A 23,292-nucleotide genomic window follows, 5' to 3' on the forward strand; every position below is an offset into this window, starting at 1 on the left:
ACATGTTGCAGCACTACACACACACACACACACACACACACACACACACACACACACACACACACACACACACACACACACTATGATAGTCGCACAGTGCAGCTTGTGCCATACATTTAAAGTAAGGATTGTGATCATCATTATCATCACTAAATAGTCAACAGCAATTAGAAGATCTCCCTGTCTTTCTTTACCGCAGTACATGCAGACAAACTAGATGAAAAGAAGTAAATCTGTAAAGCTGCCACTAGAAGATATGTCTATGCAGAGACATCCCCCCCCCCCCCCCCCCCCTCCTCCTCCTCCCCGCAACACGTCCAGCGGTTTGCCTAATTAGAGTCGAGCGCATCTGAGGGCAAGGGAGTCAGCGTCTGCACATGGAAGGGGGGATTTGGCTGAGAGCATTCATTCACTGGACTGTCTGGTGGGGAAGACAATGGCGAGGAATGCAGATTGGATGTCTTGTTCCAAACTGCCGAGCGCTTTTCCCCCAGCACAGAGGAAAGACAAGAATAACGTTGTTGAATTTCCCCCATAGAGATGGATTTATTGGGACTATTGATATTGGAAAATCCAGTTAGGGACTTCGGAGAGACTTAGCTGTTCCTGTAGGCGAGTCCAACCCTTGCCTGTCTTGTCCTTTACCTGTCCTCTCCGTCCTCCAGTCATTTGTTGTTTGTCTAAACCATTACATGCAAGGGCGTCCGACCTCGAGGACAACCCCTCTCCTATTTCTGAGTCCGCCCTCGTGCAGAATAATTGAATGTTTTATATGTCTGTGGTCCTCTCATTCCCTTAACCTAGCATAAACTGTTGCTGTGATTAATTTCAGTAATTATCTATCAGGGGTACATCCGCCACAATTGTTTAAAAATAGTATATACAACATTGAGTCAACTGTGACGATGTAACACACAATTGAGAATGTGTGAAAACTAACATAGCTGGCAGGTGTGCAGAAAGCTGAAACCGTTAGCTAAAAAACAATAGTTAGAAAGTAATGAATACACGGTTGAAACTGGTCGCTTAAAGTAATGGAATTAAAATTGAAATAGTTAAAAGTAATGGATACATGGCTGAAACATACAGCTGCTGCTCCTTCAACTGATACTATTACAAATGCAAACTAACATTCGGAACATAATAGCTGGTTTATAAGAAGGGTTTTTGAGTTCATATATAGAACCGTGGTGGTACATGACAGAAAAGGCTGTGAAACGCTGATCTATATAATCTGACTTTCAGTGAGTGCATAACTTTGCCAAGGCTGCACAATCCTTTCACTTTGTTTAAATCTAGAAGCAGAAAATGTTGAGACATGTTGCATCAGGTTTAGAATCAAAACGCAGTGATAAACGACTACAAGATACATGCATGAGATTTCTCTTCAAGTGCAATAGTTCATGAGAAATAAGGTAAAATGTGCAACAACTTTATGTTAAAATACATAACCAATCAATACATCTCATGTAGCATATTTACTTCAGTGAGATGTATCCACTTTTCTGAGAACATGAAACTTTTTCTCTTTCACCCACACAGAAAATACACAAAAATGTGTAATCAAACACACACACACACACACACACACACACACACACACACACACACACACACACACACACACACACACACACACACACACACACACACACACACACACACACACAGCACATGAACACACATAGCTATCACCTCCCACCCACCAGCCTGGAAAATATTAACCTTTTCATCTCATGTCACCTTTTCATCTAACTTCATGCCTCACACTCACATGCCTACAGACACACACCACACTGCACACATGCACACATGCACACATGCACACATGCACACATGCACATTATAAAACTGGTGTGAGCACACACCGATTCATACACACACATATAAAGACACACGAGCGTCAGCAGTTATCTCAGAGGAACTTGAGAGAATTCAGGGAGTGGAGACTCATTTGGTTAAAGAGGACCAAACTGCAGGAAACGAGAATCATTGACCCTCCCTTGTGACCAAATTTTTTACAATCTGTGCCTGAAATCAGTTGGAGGAAGAAAGAAAACAGAAAACTGGAGAATGAAATGTTTGAGCGTCTATAAATAGAAGGCCAACGTTTGAAAAGGATTCTGAAAAGCACGCAGTCATTTATTATTCAGCTCATATTGCTCAATGTTTATCACATATAATGAGTCAAAGAAACTTATAAAACCTGACACGCCTGTTTAGAATCTAGATTTGTTTTCTGACGATACTAGAGTCAAAACTTGTGATGAATTTATGAAAAACATGCAAAGTCTTTTTGGTATAAATTCTTATTTATATGTGTTTTTGTGAAGCATGCTTTTTTTAAATAATACAAACCTACATAATGTGCTGGATGCAACCACATAAAAAGACAAAGAACTAAAGCTTTCCTGCAAATAAGTAGATCAAAAACTATATTTGCCAAAAAGTTAATGTTTCCCTGTAAATCATAAATCCGTTCAGCTCCCCAAATGCAATAGCAAGCAATATAATTGTCTCAGATCAGCACCTATATGCCGTCTGCTCTCAGACAAAGGTGATTCAAATACTCTGTTAACCTTCATTTAAGACTTTTAGCACGACCAACAATGACGATGGGAGGCATTAACGAAAAACAAACACTATATTGTGAACGTGAAGAGGAGACGGCTTTTGCATTGAAGAGGTGCACAGGGCCTCATTCATAATTCAGAGGCGTCGCAGCGATATGAGAGAGGAGGACGCATCTGTCTGCATTACGCCAGCGTTGCCTCTGCGTTGCATCACCCTCCCGGGTGGTTCGTTTTTTTTTTTTAGAGAGAGAGTTTAATACGCTCTCCCTATCAGTTGTGCTCTGGCTGTGGCTAATTTCAAACCTCAGATAAGAGCCTTTATTTGTCACCCGGCTCCTTCTCCCCGTCGCAGAGCCTAGAAGTGCCTCCTCCGTCTGAAATCTTTAAGAGGAGTGCTGACTGGATGAGCTGCTGTTTGTCTATACGTTACTTGTGACTGTTCAGTGTGCAGCATCACAAGTAAGGATATTATGAACCCTCACTGCTAACTGGAAACCCATCCCCCACACACACCACACACACACACACACACACACACACACACACACACACACACACACACATGTATAGCTGTCTCCCCACACAAAGAGAGGCGCATGTGCCTTATTACACACACACACACACACACACACACACACGCACACACACACAGCTGGCTGCTGGTCTGTCTGACCTAGTTTATTTCTGTAGGCTGCTCTAATGAAGGGAGTGAGCGTGGTGTATTATCTGACTGCATCTGATTTGCATTTCTGCCCTGTCACTGGCAGATGGCACCAGAGGTCGAAAGCAGAACTTTTTGGAGGCACTGTCACACGCAACACATGCTGCACATACACAAACACACACACACACAACACACACACACACACACACACACACACACACACACACACACACACACACACAGAAGCTTCACACATATAAATACTTAAATGATCAGAAAAGTTGATTTACTAAATACTAAATGCTCTAAAATGAACATGTTATATGTAATAGAGGCATGCAGGTGCATAGTGTACATAGTGCAGGCCTGCAGAGGGGCGCGGTGCTCTGAACTGTAATGTTTGGTTTACACCCTCTGCTCTTGCACTGTTCATGCTTAATAGGAAGGAAGTGATGAATCACACTCACTTATTTGTGGTAGTGGTGAGTGTTCAAGTATAGATAGGGCCTCTCTTTCTCACTCTATCACACAAACACACACACATGAACACACTCTCTCTCTCTCTCTCTCTCTCTCTCTAGAAATCACAGAGGAAGTGAACAGACGCAAAACCTCAGCACTTTGTCATTTTCTATCTGATGGAGGTCTCATGTCACGGTTGAAATCCTGCAGAAATAGTGTGATGTTGGGTTTAGTTGTGAAGACGTCAAATGGCGTGTTTACGTCTCCTGTATTGCATCAGGACATGTTAAGGCATCATAGAGATGAGCGATACTAAACTATGCACCATCTATCTTTGTGTGTGATGCTTCATATTTAATCTAATCAAATCTGGCTTTGTGTGTCGCAGAATGAACGCACAGTGGGTTTATGGCACGTCCTCTTGGCCCGATTTATCAGACTTGTACTGGAGAAATGAGTTGCAATGTCACAGGTGGTGTGTGTGTGTGTGTGTGTGTGTCCTAAATGGATGCACTGACATTTTATTTAGATATGTCAGTTTCTAACATGTAGACCGCAGGAGCTGGTTGCGCGTTTTATGTCAAATGTGCACAATTTGAATTTAGGTATCAAAATACTCGTATGCAAACACACACATACTGTGTTCGTACACACATGCAAACAGAAGCTATCAGTCTTTATTTGGAGACAGGAAGCATCGGGGTGTACTCCCACTCTCTTTACCTCTTTCTCTCTCTCTTTTTCACACAAACGCAAACATGCACACACACACACACACATAACCGTTATTTAAGGGCGTGGGGACATTTTCCATGTGGTTTGAGTGGTTAAGCTTTGCAATTGTAAAAGTGTAAAAGAGAAAAGAAATCTGCCACATCTGCTCAACGTAAAGACACAAATGAATTAAGTGGAGTGGGGGTGAGACCAATTAGATTGAGGCTTATTGAAATGTTGGGCAAAAGCTGGCGAAAACAAAAAACACAGCTTTGTCACACCAGTGAACAACTTTTCCATGAGCTTTTGGAGCTCCTGAGGCTGATTGAGATATAATGACATTGTTAAAATTTTTATTCTCTGTATTCAAAATCAAGAACTAAGCTTGAACCCTTTCCTCTTTTGTCTTTGGCTTTCAAAATTGTCTTTGACACGGCCATCTCGTCTCTGACTCATCCTTCAGGTCTTGAGTGCATTGTGGTGAAACCGCCGTCAAATTCGCTCAATTTGAATATCCTTTTTCTCTCCAGAATCCCACTTTCGCCCACTTTCCATTTCCGTTCTTTCTCTCTTTAGCGAAGGTTAAGTTCTAGTGCAATGTAGATAGCTTTAAATAATGCATATTTCAAATTAAATATAAATGAGATGAGCTTTATCTTAAAGAAAATATTGTAAATTACACAGACTAGGTCAATCTTGTGAGCTAAAATAGTTCAACATTTAGACAGAAATGCCAGGCAGGGGTTGAACAGTGTTCTCTCTGCATTCAGTGTGGCCTTTTGGGTTTTTATAAGCGATAGAGAAGACTAGTCATTAACTCACAGGGAGCTAATTGTGTGGTTGGTGCTGCAGTTTAAACAAGCAAGAATCTGTCTCTAACGCCGGGGTGCTTTAGCTTCATTATTACAGGTAATACAGGTGCACCACTGAAGGAGTTAAGCATCTTCTGAACATTCTTTCTGTGATCCTAAAGACAATTTATTTGATAAATTCACACGAGCATTTGTGCCCTTTCTATGTTGACAGCATCAGTGCTGTGCCATCCTCACTTCAGGTGGTCTATGTGACGGTATTGTGTGCTGTCTCTTCACACCAGCAATTGTGTCAATTTTTACCTTAAAACCTGTTAGCTACGCAACAGTCTGGGCTTTTCGTGTCTTGCTTAATAGCCTGAAATGAATGCAAGTGGAACCGACATAAGCCCGTGTGTTTATCTGTTATTGTCTGCGGCTGTGAGCATGTGCTATGGGACTCCTCTGTGTATGTGTTTTTGGGATGCTGTTGGTGGATTCAATCCATGCCAATGCCATGGATGTGGATATCGTGTGTTTGTGTGTGTGTGTGTGTGTGTGTGTGTGTGTGTTGTGTGTGTGTGTGTGTGTGTGTGTGTGTGTGTGTGTGTGTGTGTGTGTGTGTGTGTGTGTGCTCGCTGTGTGTTCTCATTTGATGGCTGCTTGCTATCAGTGTTTGTTTGGGGTTAAAAGCCCCCTGTCTCTGAGGGTGTTAGTGGGGGTCATCTAAACCGGATCTGCAGCAGAACCGCTTGAGAGGCAGAAGCATAATCTGTAGCTGGCTTTGTGCTCCCAGATTAAAGTGATGATGTTTTTAAACCTTTTCTCACGGCCGCAATATGCCTTCACTTCCCTCACTGCTACTCAGTATGTGTGTGTGTGTGTGTGTGTGTGTGACAGCGGATCCACACGGCCGGGTTCAAGAAAAGGACACCTTCCCCACAATTTATGAAACGGGGAGCATTAGCACATTATCTGAGGAGAGGCACGCACGTTCTATTCATCTATTAATTTGCCATCAGCGTGGTGTAGCTGTAGCGTATCTTCTCCAGTGTTTGAGGGGAAACAGCTGCTAATCCTAATCCCCCCCCTCCTCCCCTCCCCTCCCCACGGGATTCGGTCAAATCAGAGGCCCTTTAAAAAGCTCTGGCTGGCTGGTTCCAGGGCTGGTTGAGTGGCTGGCTGACTGGCATGATCTAAATGAGAGGATGGACCGAGTTTTACCCACTCTCGTGACTGACATCCACTAGGCCTCCAGAAAGTATGTCACTTGTTTGTACAAGTATGAACAAACACACTCCAGAAATTTCCATTGCACACTGCTTCTCCAGGGTTATCGGCCAGGGGTATGGTGAAAAATAGCTTTAGCCAAAAACATCCGCAGACAGTAAGGAAGGTTTTAATGAATGCATATCGTACTGTTAATTCTCGATATTCAATATTTTTAATCTAAGAGGAAACTGACGTCCTATCTGGGCAAATGTATTTTAGTCCAGTGTCGACCATTGTTTCTTTTTCTCTCCACATGTTAAAGGAAAAGTTTGACATTTTGGGAATTATGCTTTTTAGTTAAGCATAAAGCTAGTCTGGCTTTGTCCAAAGGTTAAACAAAATCAGTCTTGTTGTCTCTGTGTGGTTTCCAGGCAACCACTGAAGACTTTAGGAAGTCTCTGTGTCCAGCCAAGAAATAGTCAATAGTCTCTAAATGGAAAATCATGTATTCATTTATTTAATTTGAGGAGAGATACTGTCTTAACATTGCCACCACACAGATCTGATGTTTTCTTCTCCCACTTTTTTATAGGTCTGTTTACATTGCCCTTTGTCGCCTTTTTATTTAGTTTTATATTGATACTGCAACTTTTCAACCTCAACCAATTATTGTTGTTGTTTTTTTTTTGTTTTTTTGCAATACTTGGACCTTTTGAGAGTTGAAAATAAGATAAAAATAGACAGATGGAAACACAGTTAAAAGCTAACTTTAACCCAAGGGAAGACTTAAACTGCAGAAAGTTGCAGAAAGGTCCCTTGATGCATTATAGAATAAAGGTGACCAAATGAGAGTCACTGTGATGGTACCAAATAAAAATGAACCAGAACTCGAGTTCATCTCATGAGCTGAGAATCCCTGAAGCCATTTCCTCTTTTCTGAAAGTCTGAAAATCTCTGGTATCCATTTCTGACTTTCACTCTCCAAAGCCCAAACACTAATATCGTTCTTGTCCATCAGCCGCTCTCACATCAGTCATTTCAGATAATGACTCAGCTGGGAGAGAATGAGAGCGGAGGGACTCGGAGGCTGAGCAGAAAGTATCAGCCGACACGCTGGTGTCTCCCTCCCCTTGTTCTTGGTGTATAAGGATGAGATGGGGATGAGGAGTGCGCGGGTAACTATCAGCTATCAGTGTGAGGATTAGGGGCTGTCATCAGCAGCCATATGCCTCATATTACCCTCGTGGTGACACTAGATGGAGAGAGGGAAGAGAGCGAGGAGGAGTGGGAGGAGGCTCGGGGGAAGGATTATGCCAGCTCTAAGATTTCAGGGTAAAAGTCAGGTAGAGAACAAAGCCTGTCAAAGTAAAGTCTGATGAACACACTGACTCTTAAATTCATATGAACTTAGATTTTCACACACAGAAATACATAAAAGCCCTGCAGCAAAAGCACTTTTTCACTACTGGGTTTCCAAAACACAATGCAAGTTCCTGTTGTAGAGATGTGTGTGTGCATGTGAGCTGCAGTATGCTTAGTATGTATGTAGAGCTCACTGGTATAGCTTACACGCTTCTGTCCATGTTTTTTGCCTCCGGCTGTGCATGTTGAGTGTTTTTCAGAACAAAGGACACATATGTGCTCTTCATTGATCACCTAGAGAGAATAAGCAGTGTGTGTGTGCGTTTGTGTGTGTGTGTGTGTGTGTGTGTGTGTGTGTGTGTGTGTGTGTGTGTGTGTGTGTGTGTGTGTGTGTGTGTGTGTGTGTGTGTTGAGGAAGGGCTGGGGTTAGCAGCGACAGCAATACAGTAAGTGTTTCCATGTGCTTCTCTTATTCATGAAGACGCACATAAACACACACAGACTGACAACCATGCTGGCATATCCATGTCAACAAACAAACACACACACACACACACACACACACACACACACACACACACACACACACACACACACAGAAAAAAAACAGAGCTGGTGTGACTCATTAGTTGACTCAGGTCTTGACAGTAAAAATAACATCTGAAAACATTTACCGTAAATTCATTAACAGTTGGTCCAACGAGCAGCACTTTAATGGATTTCCATTAAAGTGCACCTTGCCAGCTAAACTGTTGCTTCATGCGTTCATGTACAGATTCAGCTACGTGTTTTCAAACATGTCCTTCTTACCAATTCCACTTCCTCATTCACCATAGGTCCCGCGTGCATTTACACAAAAAAGAAAAACCACACGGAGGATTCGCTAAAAGTGGAAGCAAGTTCACAGCAGATCAGCTAACGACACTTTAAAAGCCCAAATGTTACACAAGGATAGCAGATTGATAGTACCCAACACCTTGCCTAATATTTTTTTTTTGTATTTTGTTCAGATCTTCATGAAGTTTGACCTAAAAGAGATTCATCAAGAAGAAATTAAAACATCAACATGTGTTGAATAATATGCAGATAAAAGCAGTGATTGTTTTTATATTCGTCTTAGAGAAGCGATGGATGGGATTCCAGCTTTAATGTAGTGCGGTAATTAAAAAAAACTGCAAGAATTGAAGTGTTTCTACATCTCTGAATGTCAATGGTTGGATGGTAATCAGAGTGAATGCATAAGTAATCAGAGCTTATGTTGTCTTCATCTCATTCATAGACATTTGTGTTCATGAATATAATGTTTGCGTGGCATCTCACACTCCCATATCTGCAACATTACCCTGCTCCAAGACTGATTAAGCGTGTTTGCTGGTTTTTGCCTCAGACCACCATGAAGAGGGGAGGAGAGGCACTTAGAATGTAAAAAGACCATATGTGTGAGCACGAGTGTGGGCACAGGGAGAAATGATATGCCTGTGGTCCTGCCTGAGCTTATGTGAGTCTGTGGGAGGCAGAGTACGACTTTGTTCATGCTGTAGTATATTTGTGTATGTGTGCGATGGTCTACACGTGTGGGTGTGTGCACTTTTTCCACTGGCTGTCACTCGCGCCGCCGCCACCGCTGAGTCTCTGGTAACTTACACTGCCTGTGTGTGAGTGTGTGTTTCTCTGTGTGTGTTTAAGCTTTTGTTTAATTTCTACTTCCTGTTTTATTCTTGGCCTAATCCAAACGCAACACAGCTGTGCAGTCAGCCAGAGAAAGAGGGCTTGGGGGATGGGTTGCCAGGTCCGGGTGAGTGCAGCCGTGCTCTACAACCGCTTCCAACAGATGGAAGGGAAATGGGGTTACCAGCTTGGGCTTATCTTGTCTTTGTAGGCCAGACTGCCCCCCCCAGCCCCCCTTTTCGTCATAATACTATGCTTAAATCTCAATATTCTGGTGTGCTTTTGTGTCTTTTCACTGTAGATTGATGCATGGATTCTGGAAGGCTATACCCGCCAGAAAAAACCACAACAAAATGTGAAAAGACATCCATGATAAATGCTCATGGTAAATCAATATTATGAGATAGTAAGCCAGAAACAAACAACCACCAACCACAGTGGAACAATGAAATTAATCTGCACATCTTTGCAAAATATATGGTTCTTGAAACATTGTGACCATCACAGAGCTCGTTGCTGGACTGACGTTAGCTTTGTTCGTCGAGCTAATTGCTAACTTACACAATTTTGTTGTACAATACAATACAAGGGCGGCTGTGGCGTAGTGGAGTTCTCCAATCAGAGGGTCGGTGGTTCGATACCCAGTCGATGTGTCCTTGGGCAAGACACTTAACCCCAAGTTGCTCCCGAAGGCTTGCCATCGGTGTGGACTGGATGTTGCATGAATGTTAGTTAGAGTCTGATGGTGGCACCTTGCATGGTAGCCTGTCATCAGTGTGTGAATGGGTGAATGATATGTAATATACTACTGATTGTAAGTCGCTTTGGATAAAAGCGTCTGCTAAAATGACTGTAATGTAATGTAATGTAAAGTAATAAAGGGTTGATGGGGACACAAAGTTTACAGAGTTGATTCAAACGGCGCAACACTGACTCCTCACAATAAAGACTGCAAACCAAACATATGCTTAATGCCATTTTCAGAAAGAATAATACACCAATAAAACAACTGTCCATCCATCCTTTGTTGAGCAGTTCAACCTGCCAGAGGTTCAATAATAGTGCTAATATGCCATATATTGCTGCCTCCATTGTGTCTTTCTGGACTTTGACAAAGTTTAACTCAACGTGAACATTTTTGCACAGATTACTTTTATGAATTAATGAGTTGTATTTGCCAGAAATATTCATATATAATAATCACGCCTACAGTCTCTTTGGCCCATTTCCTAATGTTGACTTATCTCTAGTGTGATCTAGATCTAGACCTTGCAGGGCGATCTTGTAATTTCAATGACCATAGAGTGAACATTTTAATATTATTGTTCCCTTTTCTCTTTGGAAACAGACGTCCAAAATGAATAGGCTTGGTGGGAGAAGTGGTCCAACCGACTGTCTAACACAAATATGTCTTATTATTTTGCTCTGTTTCTTTTCATGTCATACCATAAAATAGTGTATCGTATCTAGGTATATTTGGCTGTATGATGTGTAATATCTGACCCACATAAAGCTATTTATGTGGGTCAGATATTACTATTCCTCCATCCAAATCTCATTTTTGTCTCATCTGAAAAGAGATGGTAGATTCAATAGAAAAAAACCCCAAAAACTTTAAGAGTAGCTGGCACTGTAGACATACAAATGAAGCAGTGTATTGATTAGATTAATATTTTAGATGCTGCCGCGTCTGTGTGTGTGTGTGTGTGTGTGTGTGTGATGAGGAGGGCAATCAAAGGCTAAAGATGTGGACTCTGGAGCTTGAGCTCCACTGAAGTCTTCAGTCTCGCCCGCCTGTGGAGAGCTGAGACATCTCTCTCTGGTCAACCCTCAGCACAGCACATTCATTATTCATCCACCGGAGTCTCTCCCTCCTTCTCAGCTCAGCCAATTACAGTCGGGCCCCTGCGACTGCCGCCTGTCTCATTTGACGCTGCACTGGTTTGGCTTTGATGTCTCTATCAACTCGAAGGAGCCGAGTCTTAATAGAGCAGAAGGGGATTATGTGACTGCCTGCCTCTAGGGGTGGAACATCTTATATATATATATATTTATATAAATCTATGTATGTTTAATTCATATTTTATTTTATTATCAGGAGACTTTAGGCCATGCTTCAGCCGGGGTCTTGCCACTCTCTGCTCTCCTATCACAGCGACATGGTCGTTAATCCTGTTACTCCTTCATTTGGGGAGCCTGTGAGCGGAGCTGGTCTCCGTCTTTACCCGAGGCCTTCGCGCTCCTCCCTCCTGGGCTGGTAGCCTTTTTCCTTCCTCTGCTCATTTCATGTGGAGAACGCCTTGATTAACCAGCAGCAGCAGCAGCAGCCACTCTGCTTCGCAACAGTGGTGGTTCGGTATGATGTCAGGCTGCTTTTTAGCTCATTAACGTTTAGGTCAGAGGTCAGCTTGGCTTTGAAAGCAATTCAGGAAATGGAAATATTACTTTGCAGAAGTAGCGAAACAAAGATAGTCCACACATCTTTGAACGACGAAGACCTGTTGCTATGATAATCACATCAATGGACTGACCTTACTGTACTGTAGATGCTCAGATCCCTAGTTGAGTCACTCATTTGAAGTTGGTTCTTCACCCTCAGTTGAACTTTTTAATAATAATCCTTCCATCACTTCCCTACCTCAAGTCCCACCCGCTATTTGCAGCGCTGACCTTTAAAGCAGGAAGTAACTGTTAACACAGCTCCGGCAGCTGCGACGACAACCTGCTTTACAGCATTTTTCTTATCAAGTACAGCGCCTGTGCACATTTTCCTCCGCCCTCTCGCACGCTTGAGTTTAGGTTTCAGGGCTGCCGTCGCTAAAAAAATCCAGACTTCAGTCGATTAAAGACTGCACTGGCTTCGCTTTTGGATGACAACTGCCTGTTGCAAAATAAATATTCTCATTCTGCACGATTTTCATTAACTGCAAACAGCAAAGGGAGAATATTACATAAACCTCTGATGTAATTTTCAGAGTATGACTCAAAAGCACTGGGGAACCCCACGCAGAAGACACATCTCAAAGCGGGTTTCTTTAAGAAAAGACAACATTGCATACATTTATTAGGGATGGACGCCAATTCCAATACATGCAAATCACCATTGTCCTTTAAATGTAGTGTTGACATTATTGCAAACACTTGTCTCCCTGCTGTTTTGTGTATTATATTTTTATTATCTTAGGATAAAAAAAAACATTAACAATTACATGGGATGCCTTGTTCTGCATAATTTAACGTATACACAGTGGGGACAGGAATGGCAATGCTTTAGACATCATCACAGCCTCTTCATAACCCCGCCCACCCCAAACCCACTGCCCGCATGCAGTTTGCACTGCACAAAGACCAAAAGTCACGTGAGACAGCCTGCAAAGAGCACAAGAAGCATTCACAGTAAAGGAGGATAGGAAGGAGGATAAGATGGAGGGGAGGGAGAGTAAAAGATGAGAGGAGGAGGAGGAGGAGAAGGAGGAGGAGGGGGGAGGAGAAGAGAGGGAGTGAAACAAAGTGACTGCAGCACTGGCCTTGGTTTAGACAGGAGAAGGAGCAGCATAGTCCTAGTATATCATTCTTCTCCCACACTTCAACTCCCGTCTCCTGATTGTGGTTTCCATTGTCTTTGACACAAAAAAGTTTTATATATGCATGTATATATGTATATACATATACGTATGTATATAGATATATAGAAACACATTTTTATAGCTACAGCACCTTTTCCCATGGGGCAACAGTGTCAATACCTTGCACATGGTACATGGCCGTGCCAAAGAAAAAAAAGAAAAATAAAAAAACAATATATTGGTCAGGATATTTATCTTTTTTTCCCTAAAATTGGCATTTGACATGATGATATTCTATTGCCGTCTGGGGGAGGGAAGGGACAAAGGTTCTTCTTTTGAGTTTATATTCAAGTTTTCTCCTTTTTTTTCTCGTGTATAATTTCTTCTTTTCCTGTTTAAAAAGAGTTCACACTTTTGTGATTTGCGTGTGCTGCTCTTCATCAAAAGGTTCATTTTCCGGATCAGAGTCAGTGGTGTCAGAGTATCGATAATGGTCTGGCTCATTGTCGCTAACGTCCGGGGTGACGGATGTCGAAGTGCTTGCCTCAGAATTCGAAGGCTCCTCCACGGTTTTCGTAAAATACAACTTCACCTGGAATTGCAAAATTCAGAAAACTACATTCAGTCTGTGCATTAAAAATAATCACAAACGAGTCTAATCATTGCTCTTTGACCGATTTCACAGACTCATCTTAGCAAATATCCACATTAAATCCTTACCTTGAAGTTTGGCGAGAAGTAGCGGTTAGCTTTGTCTTTGTTGGCCTTGTCCAAGTCGTTCTTGGTGAGCGTCAGGATGAGGTAGTCCCTGTCGCTTTCCCTGCTGCTGTCCCTGCACTCGGCGCTCTGCGGCTGGCCCTGGACCACTGCCGGTACCGGGCCCCCCTGCTGGATGTCTGCATTGTTCACCGCCCCGTTCTCCATCTTGTCCACGCTCTCCTCTGGTCCAGGGATGAAGAAGGTGTTCACCCAGAAGTGAAACATTTTATCCTGCATGGCAGAAGGGATGAGAAGAGACGTCATGAGAAATTTGGCAAAGCAGAGAATTCTAAAAAAGGAACTTGTCATTACAGCTGGCTATATTCTATATTCTTCTTTTATCGTCAACCAATTTCACAATTAAATGCAAACCAAACTCTTTTTCAGTCCACCTCTAAATACCTTTAAACTTCCCCAGCCCGTCTGTGGTTCTCCACCTACAGCCCATTTGTTTCTACTGAAGAAGTGAATCTTGCTAGTAGTTATACCTTCATTTTATTACTGAGCTTTCGGCAACTGTCGTTTTTAGCAATTGTTCCTCAAACACAAGTAAATAAAGCATTTTTTTAATTTCAACTGTGGATTAATACAGTATTTATACCAGCAGGATGCATCAATTTAAAATAATCTACAGTGCTGTGCTTATGGTAATGAAGGAACATGTTAATCAGTGCAATAGTTCATCTAATTTATATTGTTAAGTAGTTTTTAAAAAGGCATAATTGTTAGGACTCTGAAATAAGCTCTTAATGGCAGAAATGAGTTAAATTAAGCTGCAATGAAAGACATCCACACCAACACAACGAACCTTCTTCATCATCTTATTCTGTTTATGGAAGAACTCCACTTTGATGTCTCCGCAAACTGGCAGCGGTTGGGGGAATTCGAAAAACATGTGCTTGTCCTCGCGACGAGTGTGAGCGGGGTTCGACGTGTGAATCTTCACCTTCAGCTGGTACACAACAAACTGGGGATCTGCAAAAAAAACATTCAACATTGCACCAAAGGAGGGCAAGATTGTGAGATTTTTGGGGGAAAAGAGAGAGAGACAGAAAACACAAGAAGAGTGAGTGACAGGAGGAGCAGGGCGTTTTATCAAGAGGGCAAGACAAGATATCAGTGTTATTATGCATGAGTTTGACAAAAAGAAAAACAGCACAGCACACCACCACCTCTCCCCTCTGAGTGCAAAACATGCTATGATTAAGGAGGGGAAAGACCACATTATGTAGCACCCAAAGAGACCCGGAACCACAGACCCTATTCTGATAAACAGTCACGGTTTGGTCTGGTACCAGCGCAACATGTTGCATAGAGAAGAACTTAAAGACCTTTCTTCTTCATGCGAGGGTGGTGGTCGTGTCGGAGGAGACTTCATATAAACTAGTCCTTTCCTGCTAGGCAACATGACTACCTCAGACTGCTCCTGCCTGGTGGATCTCTGGGGCCATATAAAAGCAAATGAGTGAAATGATAATAGTGGATTAAAAGGCTCATTTACCCCAATGCCAATTCCCTTTCCTGAAGCCCTGAGGGGTCGGCTCGCTCCTGTTTTTAACGGTACTGTCCCCTTAGAGAGAAAGAAGGAGATTAGTACAAACAGGACTTGGCTGGACCGTCAGGGGCCTGACAACACAGCAGGCACAAACACAGATAGATAGATATATATAAATATATATACACTGCACATTTCTGTTTTGTTTTACAGAAATGTGCATCTACATAGCTTTTCTTCAAAAAAAAACCAAAAAGAAAAACCATACAGTACATGGCTACAAAGCGGAGGTGTGCTTCGTGACACATTTGACCTGATGCGTGGTGGGATGCACAAAGGGGAAGGAAAAAAGGGGAACTTGAGATCGCCGACAACCACAACACATCAGAGTTGTCTTTAGTGAATTTATCAAACAGAAATATGTAACTTTGAGTCATTTGTGACAGAATTTTCAAACTAGCTGCTAATCTTCTATTGCTGCGGCTAGTGTATGCTAAGTGTTTTGTGTGATGCATCGGTTTAGAGCCCAAGAGAAATTTCCCTGCAGGACAAAAAAGTACATCTTATCTTATCTTTGAAAGGGTTGATGTGAGTGTACACGTATTAAGATGTCAAACTCAGAGTAGGGCCTTTTTTTTTTTTTTTTTTTTTTTTTTTTTTTTTTAAAGGAGTGTTAGGAGGAAAGATCAATACAGTCAGGGGATTTTCAGCACAGTCAGGTGTTAAGGGTTAAAAAGTCACAGAAATTAAGGAAGGAGGTGCTTTTTCTGACGGACAGCTAAAAGTGGAGAAGTTCAGATACAGAGAGGCACAACATCAACAATTTGGACACATTTAAAAAAAAAAAAAAAAAAAAAAAACAGGATTATTTTTTCCCCACTCCTAAAGACATTATAGAGAACTATTAAACCCATTAAAAAGTAAACCACAGCATTAACAAGTTGAGAAAATACGGACATGCACAATAAAAAAATTAATGTCTACAGAAAAGTAAAAGGCGTCTTTATCCCAAATGTCTCTGTGGGGACGACTTCTGTTCATTGTAAGTTAGAGGATGTGGAAAGCTAAAATGAGCACTGATGTTGATAAAGTTTTGGTTTCAACGCACTTTTTAAATAAAGTAAATTCCTTGTCCAACTTCTTTTTTATCTGTGCCACTCTGCCACTGAACACGAGGGACAACGAGTGCCAGTGTTTGCGTTCACACCATTTTACAACAAAGTCATACCACTCCAGCTCAGAGCAAACATGCAGTGATATTTAAACTCCCATATGAGCAACTCACACCAGCTACAGTGACCTATTCACACGTGTGTGTGTGTGTGTAAATAAAACACTAAGCAAAAATATTGAATTGCTTAACTGACTTTTAGTTCCTTCCTGGCGGTGTGTGAGTAAAGCACATAAAACTTATCTGACATTACATTACGGTCGGGTTTACTTCCTTCGTGTTTAAACTGTGAATAATGTAATTCTTCTGAGTACTGTGCACAGAAAAAGTATTACACAGCAGAAAATGGACTAATGAAAGCAGAACCTGGCTTCTTTGAAGGCAATCCTCATGAGGAAGCTAAAAATATTTTTTTAAATGGCTCAAATGCTCAACTTTGCAAGAGTTTGAGTTTAAAGAATTGTATATATCGTTCTTTGTGAGATCTGATTGAAAACGTGTTTCAAGGGGGCAGAGAATGAGTTGGCCTTGTTGTAATCAGTGACAAGAGGACTTTAAGAGAAATACACAGCAGCTAACTCGCCATACGACGACTAAACTACAACGCAGATGACCTGTTCTGTTCCGCGGTGCAAAAACTGCAGTGTGGGTGAGGCCTACAGCGCTGAACACATCCAAGGCTCTCGTTCCGTTTGAACAGCGGCGAGCATGCCTACGCCCTAGTTTGGAGTTAAAGTTGAACATGAGCGTGACTCACTGCAGGTGCCCCCGCTGAACATAGGGAGAGTCTCGAACACCATTTTGTGGAAGAGGAGCGCCACTGGCTTGTAGTCCAGCTGGTGCTTCAGTAGGTGGCTGTAGTAGTAGACGTAGCGGCGCTGGCTCGGGATCGTTACTCCCTGAAACGACAGTGACAACGTTTAGAGGTGTAGAACGTAGAAGATGATGTTCTCTTTTCTGTGTGGGTTCAAGTGTTTACAACTAGAGCTGAAACGAAAAATGACTCTGCAACTATTTTGATAATCATTCGAGTCCGTTTTAAGAAAAAGAAAAAAAGAAAAAAAAGACATTGTATTTTCTGCTTTTTTCTTACTGACATTATCCAGGATAAAACAATGAATAAAAGAAATAATCTGCAGACTAATTGATAATAAATAGAATTTTTAGCTTCAGCCAGATTTGCAAACAAATGCTGTGTGGAAACTTGGTCTCAGATTTAATATCCCACCTTCTTGTCTCTTGTCCTGACTTCTCCGTAGAAGTCAAGCGCTTCCTGGGCCTTCTGGAATTTGCCCCGATGGAGGAGATAGGCGCAGATCATGACTCCAGTGCGGCCCTTCCCGGCCTTACAGTGGATGGCCGCCACGTGATTGTCGTCCTCGCTGAGCCAATGGTCCAGGTCTTCGCAAAACGGCTTAATGAGCTCCAGCTGAGGAGGGTTGTGGTCTTCGAAGGGGTACTGTGCAACTGATGCGTGGCGGGATGCGGGCCCACGCAATAATGTAACCGGAGAGGGAAAGAAATGTGGACACAGAGCAGACAGGTCAGAGGAGACAAGACACAGGAGATATTTTGTAGGATTTTAAAAATCAACCTTGTTGGTCATCAGGTTTTTAGCTCACACAGTCTTTTTAAAGAGGGAAAGCATCTATAGAATATGTTGAGCGGCCTACCTCTGCAGTTAAATTTGGCAGTATCGTAGTGTCTTTCTGCGCAGCTGAAATGGGAAGAACAAAATCTGGTCAGCATTCACAGAGTGGAAGTTATTAAGTGAACAAAGAGCAGTTTGGGTGCAAACAAACTGTGGATCACTTACAGGTTGTAGATTTTGTAATGGTTTTTATGCTTTGAATCCAAAAACCTGTTTGCAAGAGAGAGCATAATATATTTATGAGATCAACAGCCAAGGTAAAATGAATAGACAGAAATATTCTGTGATGAATTGCTTTTCCCTGAAAAAAAAAAAAATTAAAAAAAAATCACATAAAAGAAGCAACACAACTCACCGTACTACGTCGTCTATATTGTTTCTGTACACGCCTTCAAGTCTCTCTGCTGGAAAGCCCATAGCAATGATGTTTGGGTAGATATCTGTTCAGGCAGGGGGTCAAGGATATGTACGTTGTGCATGACTGTGAAAATCATCTTCAACTTGAAGAATAAGTAGGTTTGCCTCTGCCTTCAACAGCTATGTAATAAGACTCAAAAGGAAATGCATTTCTTCATTTAACAGAAGTTACAATCTGTAAATAATTTGCCATTAGAGCACAATGACAAGAATGCAGAGACGGGCAGCAGAGCGTTAAAAAGTAACAGCCAATGTCAATATGAGGGTGTCACTGTAGTTATGGATAGATGGGAGCACAGAGGGGAGGGGGAGGGGGGGTGCTGATCAGTGTGTTTGTGTCTGTGTGTGTGTTGTGACAGATGGCCTTGACAGTGAGAAGCAGGCAGAGAGGACGGGAGTAACGGCACTCCTGCACGAGCCGGGCCCACATGTGGCTGCACGGGGAGAATCTCCGCTCTCTGACCTGCATTTATTTTTAGAGCCCAAAGTTATATTGGGATGATCGCAAATGTTCGGCTTATCTCTCTTTCGAGCTCAGCCGGAACAATTTGAATATCTATAGAGATCGAACTTCTTGCACAAGCAGCGGAAGGCAGTTGTGTTTGCAGCGTGGAGAAGACACGAGTGGAAAAGCAACACTTTGCACCACCGCACTCGTGCGACACCTGCTTTTTAAAAAAAAAAGTTGCCTTATACCCTCAAACAGGGCTCCATATATTTCAGCGCTGGACATATAGGGACATATATACAATTTTAAAAAGGCACACATCAGTGTCATGTTGCAGATAAAAGAATAATTGAGTCGGCACGCATGTCTTTCAGGCCTGAAACGCCTACCTGTAGCTGAAGTCTGCGTGTCGCTATAAACTGTGGGATTTCACACTTAAACCACCGACTAAAGGGCAACCTTTACTTACACTTCCTTTGCCACAGGTGTCAAAAATAGAAAAGCTGAATATTTCTTATTGGATGTGTCTGTTTCATTTTGAGTCAACCTTATTTTCTCAAGAGTCAAATCACTTTTTAACTGGTCAGAAACATTTGACACAGGCATCTGACAACTCATGGCTTAGCTGAGGTGCACACACACAAGTACCTGCACATGTAAAAACACACAACAACCCTTTTCACGCACACACACACACACAACTATTCAATCAGTTAACCTGCTTAAAATATTGAAACCCAAAGCAATTACACACATGAATGTGATTTCAAACATTTTTAGCTTGAAAGAAATCTAAATCTTGAATAAACCCCTATAAGAGGAATACATTTAGTGCCCAAACACAGCTTTATGCAGCTGAGGTATGCTCAACACAGGCCTTGATGCGTGAATTCAACAAGCCATATCAAATCTATGGATTTTTTAAACCCTGTAGCTCAAAATAAAGAGCTACAGGGACATACTGTGTACATACTGTGCCATAATCCAGTCCATTATTGCCTCAAAGACCTAATTAGGGGCCAAACACAGCTTTTCTATGCTATTTGATGGGTTATCTCACCCTTGGACCTACTGGCAAAGCGATCCCAGTCAGTCTATTCTAAGTGTTTTTAAAAAGCTCCAGAGCTCCCAGGAGAGCCTCAGCCCAGGGCACGGGGGGCTTGGTCTCTGCAGCTGGGAGGAAACGCACATACGGGACCCCCCGACGGAAGCTCCGAGTGGGAGGGAAAAAAGAAAGAAAATCTGCCGTTTCAGGCACGCCTTTTCTTTAAAGCCAGCCCTGCCTCGGCTCTATGCATACGCCAAATCCACAACCGAGAGCAAGAGAAAGGGGGGAAAAGGGAGAGTGGGAACCGGCTAGCGCCGAGTGAGGAGGGGGGTGGGGAGGACAGGAAAGGAGGAGAGCAGAGGAAAGGGGGGCAAAGCAGAGGGAGGGAGAATTAGAGTGGGAGTAGTAAAGAAAAAGAGCAAAGGAGAGGTGGTGGGTTGAGAGGGTAAGAGAGGGAGAGAGAGCACTCAGACAGCAACGCTGATACAAGATCACTGGCAACTCTATTTTAAGGGCAATTCCCAGAACTGTGATACTGCATTACATAACTGCAGAGAGCCCATATTGTTTTTAGACACCATGCCAAAAATGATAAAAGGGATGGTTAGAAAGGGCCCACATCAGAACAAGAGGAGACTTCAAGTCAAAAGAAAGATGCCACTTTTGGGTGGCGTGCCCCCTTCACACCTGCACAAAGCTCAGCTTTAGTGTTGCCACAAGTTTCACCACATTAAAAACCAGGTGAGAAACATTCACAGTCACACATACAGCCTAGCCAACACTTCAGTTCTATGTTATCTATAGTACTGAGTCAAGGTAACTAGCATACTAACTAGTAACTTCACATTTCCATCCGTTGGAAGATAATGCAACAATACTGAGACTAACCAGAGAAAATGATATTCATAAATACCACATATGCTTAACTTACATGCCATAGGGATTCAGATTTTGATTAACAATCTGCAAAATACCTTTCTTTGAGAGTCAATTAATCATTTGGTCTATAATGTTTAAAAAAAATAAATAGGGAAACAATGCCATTCACAATTTCCCAGAACCAAAGCTGACATCTTCAATTTTGATGGACCAGTAGTCCAAAACCCAAAGATATTTAACTTAATCTCAAAAGACTAAGAACACCAGCGTATTCTCATATTTGAGATACCGGTGGCAGACAATTTTTGCATTAAAGACAAATCAAAATGAACTCACCTATTATTTGCCCACTTGTTTCAGCTCTAAAACCAGAAATATCAAACTCAGGACACAAAAAAGGGCCAAAAAAAAGGATTTTTGAAGTCCTGATACAAAAGTCGAGTGTACATCCAACTGTAACCAGGACCCAATCTCAGCACTATCACACATCACATGTTTCATTTAGCTGTCCATGGGCAAACAAATCTGTTGCTACTGTAGTGCATCACCAGCCAAAAACATGTAAAAGTACCAACTTCAGTGATACTGCACCAGGGAACCAGGTCAACTACTATCAGTGGTAATAGATGAGAAATGAGTCCCGCAGAAGGGCCTGAAATAGCAATTCATAAAAGCTGGGAAAGGAAAAAAAACCTTAATTAGATTTTCAAAAAGATTTAGTTGAAATCCATCAATGAATACTCAACCATAGAGGACACAGCCGAGATAAAGGGAAGGTGAGGGGGAGTTTACAGCAGGGGTGTTTCACACATTTGCATCATAAACCCCAAAAAACCTACCCTATAAAGAAATGTATCCATCTACATGTACACACATACAAAAAAAAACAAAAAACATGTCTTTAACCACACACTGATTTACACCAACAAAACCCTGACTTAATGCCACTAACAATTTCACAACCTGCATCTTGGTCCACAGCTGGTTGACTGGTATGTACATGAAGTAAAATGAAGCCCACACACACAAAAACACACACACACACACACACACACACACACTGGTGTCCATGTCTCCAGCCATACAGTGCTGGTTCAGATACAGATCCACCATCTTTCTTAAAAAGCAGGCTTAGTTGAAAAGAAAGAAGAAAAAAAAAAAGAAAAAAAAAAAAAAAAAAGAAGGTGTGCTGTCTGAACCAGCTAGCTCAGGTGAGCTAACCTGCCTCACGTTTCTGGGTTTCAATGCACATGTCACACAGATGCGGGGATGAGAGTGTGTACACACACACACACACACACACACACACACACACACACACACACACACACACACACACACAGAGAGAGGGAAGGATACATGTCAAGTCCAGGTCGAAGCCGTCCTCTTGATACCTCCTTTTGTTCCGGCTGACCATTTCTTTGATAATCGCAGCCATTGCAGCAGGTGACAGGAGTCTATTGGGGGTGAATGATGGAAACAGGGTTTTCTTGGTGGTGGAGGTGGTGTTGGGGGTGGTGTTGGTGGTGGTGGGGGTCTCGTGCTCCCCTCTGGAATCCGCAGGTTCTCTCAGAGGCGCGCGAGCCCGCAGTGGCGTTGTGTGGGATTAGAAAGGCTTCCTCCGGACCATAAAGACGGGCCTCGCTCCGCTCCTCCGTGCAGGCCGCGACTCTGCCCGATCCCGCAACTCGTCTAAGCAACCACTCCCGAGGCCAACACATGCAGCTGTCCGTCAAACGACCCGAGCCCACGGTTCACTCAGAGCACTCCCCGAAAACAACCCCCCCAACAAAACAAAACAAAACAAAAAAAAAAAAAAACCCACACACACACACACCTCTGTATCCAGTCCGCAGCTAGCTCGCTTAAGCTAACGAGCTAGCCAGCTAGCAACAATAGCTACAGCTAGCTCCTGTCTCCGTCCAGAAGCCTCCTAACGATTCAACATCGTCATCGACTGATTGCCGAGAACACATCTGAAAAAAAAAAGTGACAGGCTCCACCTTACATGTATATGGGCTATACAACGATCAGAAGTCTGCACGGATTGGTTTGACAGCTCCGTCCCGGGGAATCATCTTCTTTTTCTTGCTCCTTTCGCTCCAGCTGAACTCTCAGGCTCCCATCATGGCCTCCACCGAAGGAAAAAAAGAAGGTAGAGCAGGCTGGGATTTTAGAACAGATATCCCTCCGCCTGCTCCGTATAGTCCCGCAGTTTACACACAAAAAAAAAAATGGAAAACGCAGCGTTAACTCGTTGTGTTTCATTAATTGTTTTTTTTTTTAATGCTTGTGGAAAACTTGCACTCAAAAGTAAATGTTCTAACGAGGAAAACGCAACAGTTTAGTTATTTCATGATTCTGGCGGAAGGATAAAGTGAGTCGGCATGCGACGCTCCCTTCTGTCAAAGT

At 42.5% G+C, this 23,292-nt stretch overlaps 1 protein-coding gene across 2 annotated transcripts; it reads right to left on the reverse strand.

Moving 5' to 3' along the window:
* Positions 1-12,601: 12,601 nt before the first annotated feature.
* Positions 12,602-23,012, reverse strand: ptena (phosphatase and tensin homolog A). 2 transcript variants are annotated; one of them, XM_054600209.1, is made up of 10 exons: positions 22,240-23,012; positions 18,444-18,528; positions 18,254-18,298; positions 18,111-18,154; positions 17,666-17,904; positions 17,195-17,336; positions 15,273-15,341; positions 14,580-14,746; positions 13,733-14,002; positions 12,602-13,604 (listed from the first exon to the last, which is right to left on the reverse strand). In XM_054600209.1, exons 1-10 carry the CDS (start codon positions 22,316-22,318, stop codon positions 13,419-13,421), a joined length of 1,326 nt encoding a protein of 441 aa, XP_054456184.1. In that variant the 5' UTR covers positions 22,319-23,012; the 3' UTR covers positions 12,602-13,418. The 2 variants fall into 2 exon arrangements, with proteins under 2 accessions (XP_054456184.1, XP_054456185.1); XM_054600210.1 differs by lacking the exon at positions 15,273-15,341.
* Between the last annotated feature and the right edge of the window lie 280 nt (positions 23,013-23,292).

The sequence above is a fragment of the Anoplopoma fimbria genome, chromosome 6 (assembly GCF_027596085.1).
Source record: "Anoplopoma fimbria isolate UVic2021 breed Golden Eagle Sablefish chromosome 6, Afim_UVic_2022, whole genome shotgun sequence".
Taxonomy (NCBI): Eukaryota; Metazoa; Chordata; class Actinopteri; order Perciformes; family Anoplopomatidae; genus Anoplopoma; species Anoplopoma fimbria.

Excerpts from the sequence above, each read along its gene's own strand:
- ptena (XM_054600209.1), bottom strand. The coding sequence starts at position 22,318 with ATGGCTGCGATTATCAAAGAAATGGTCAGCCGGAACAAAAGGAGGTAT. Across the intron at positions 18,529-22,239 it reads CTTCGACCTGGACTTGACAT|ATATCTACCCAAACATCATT; the intron begins GTATCCTTCCCT and ends CTGCCTGAACAG. Across the intron at positions 14,003-14,579 it reads AGAATAAGATGATGAAGAAG|GATAAAATGTTTCACTTCTG; the intron begins GTTCGTTGTGTT and ends TCTGCCATGCAG.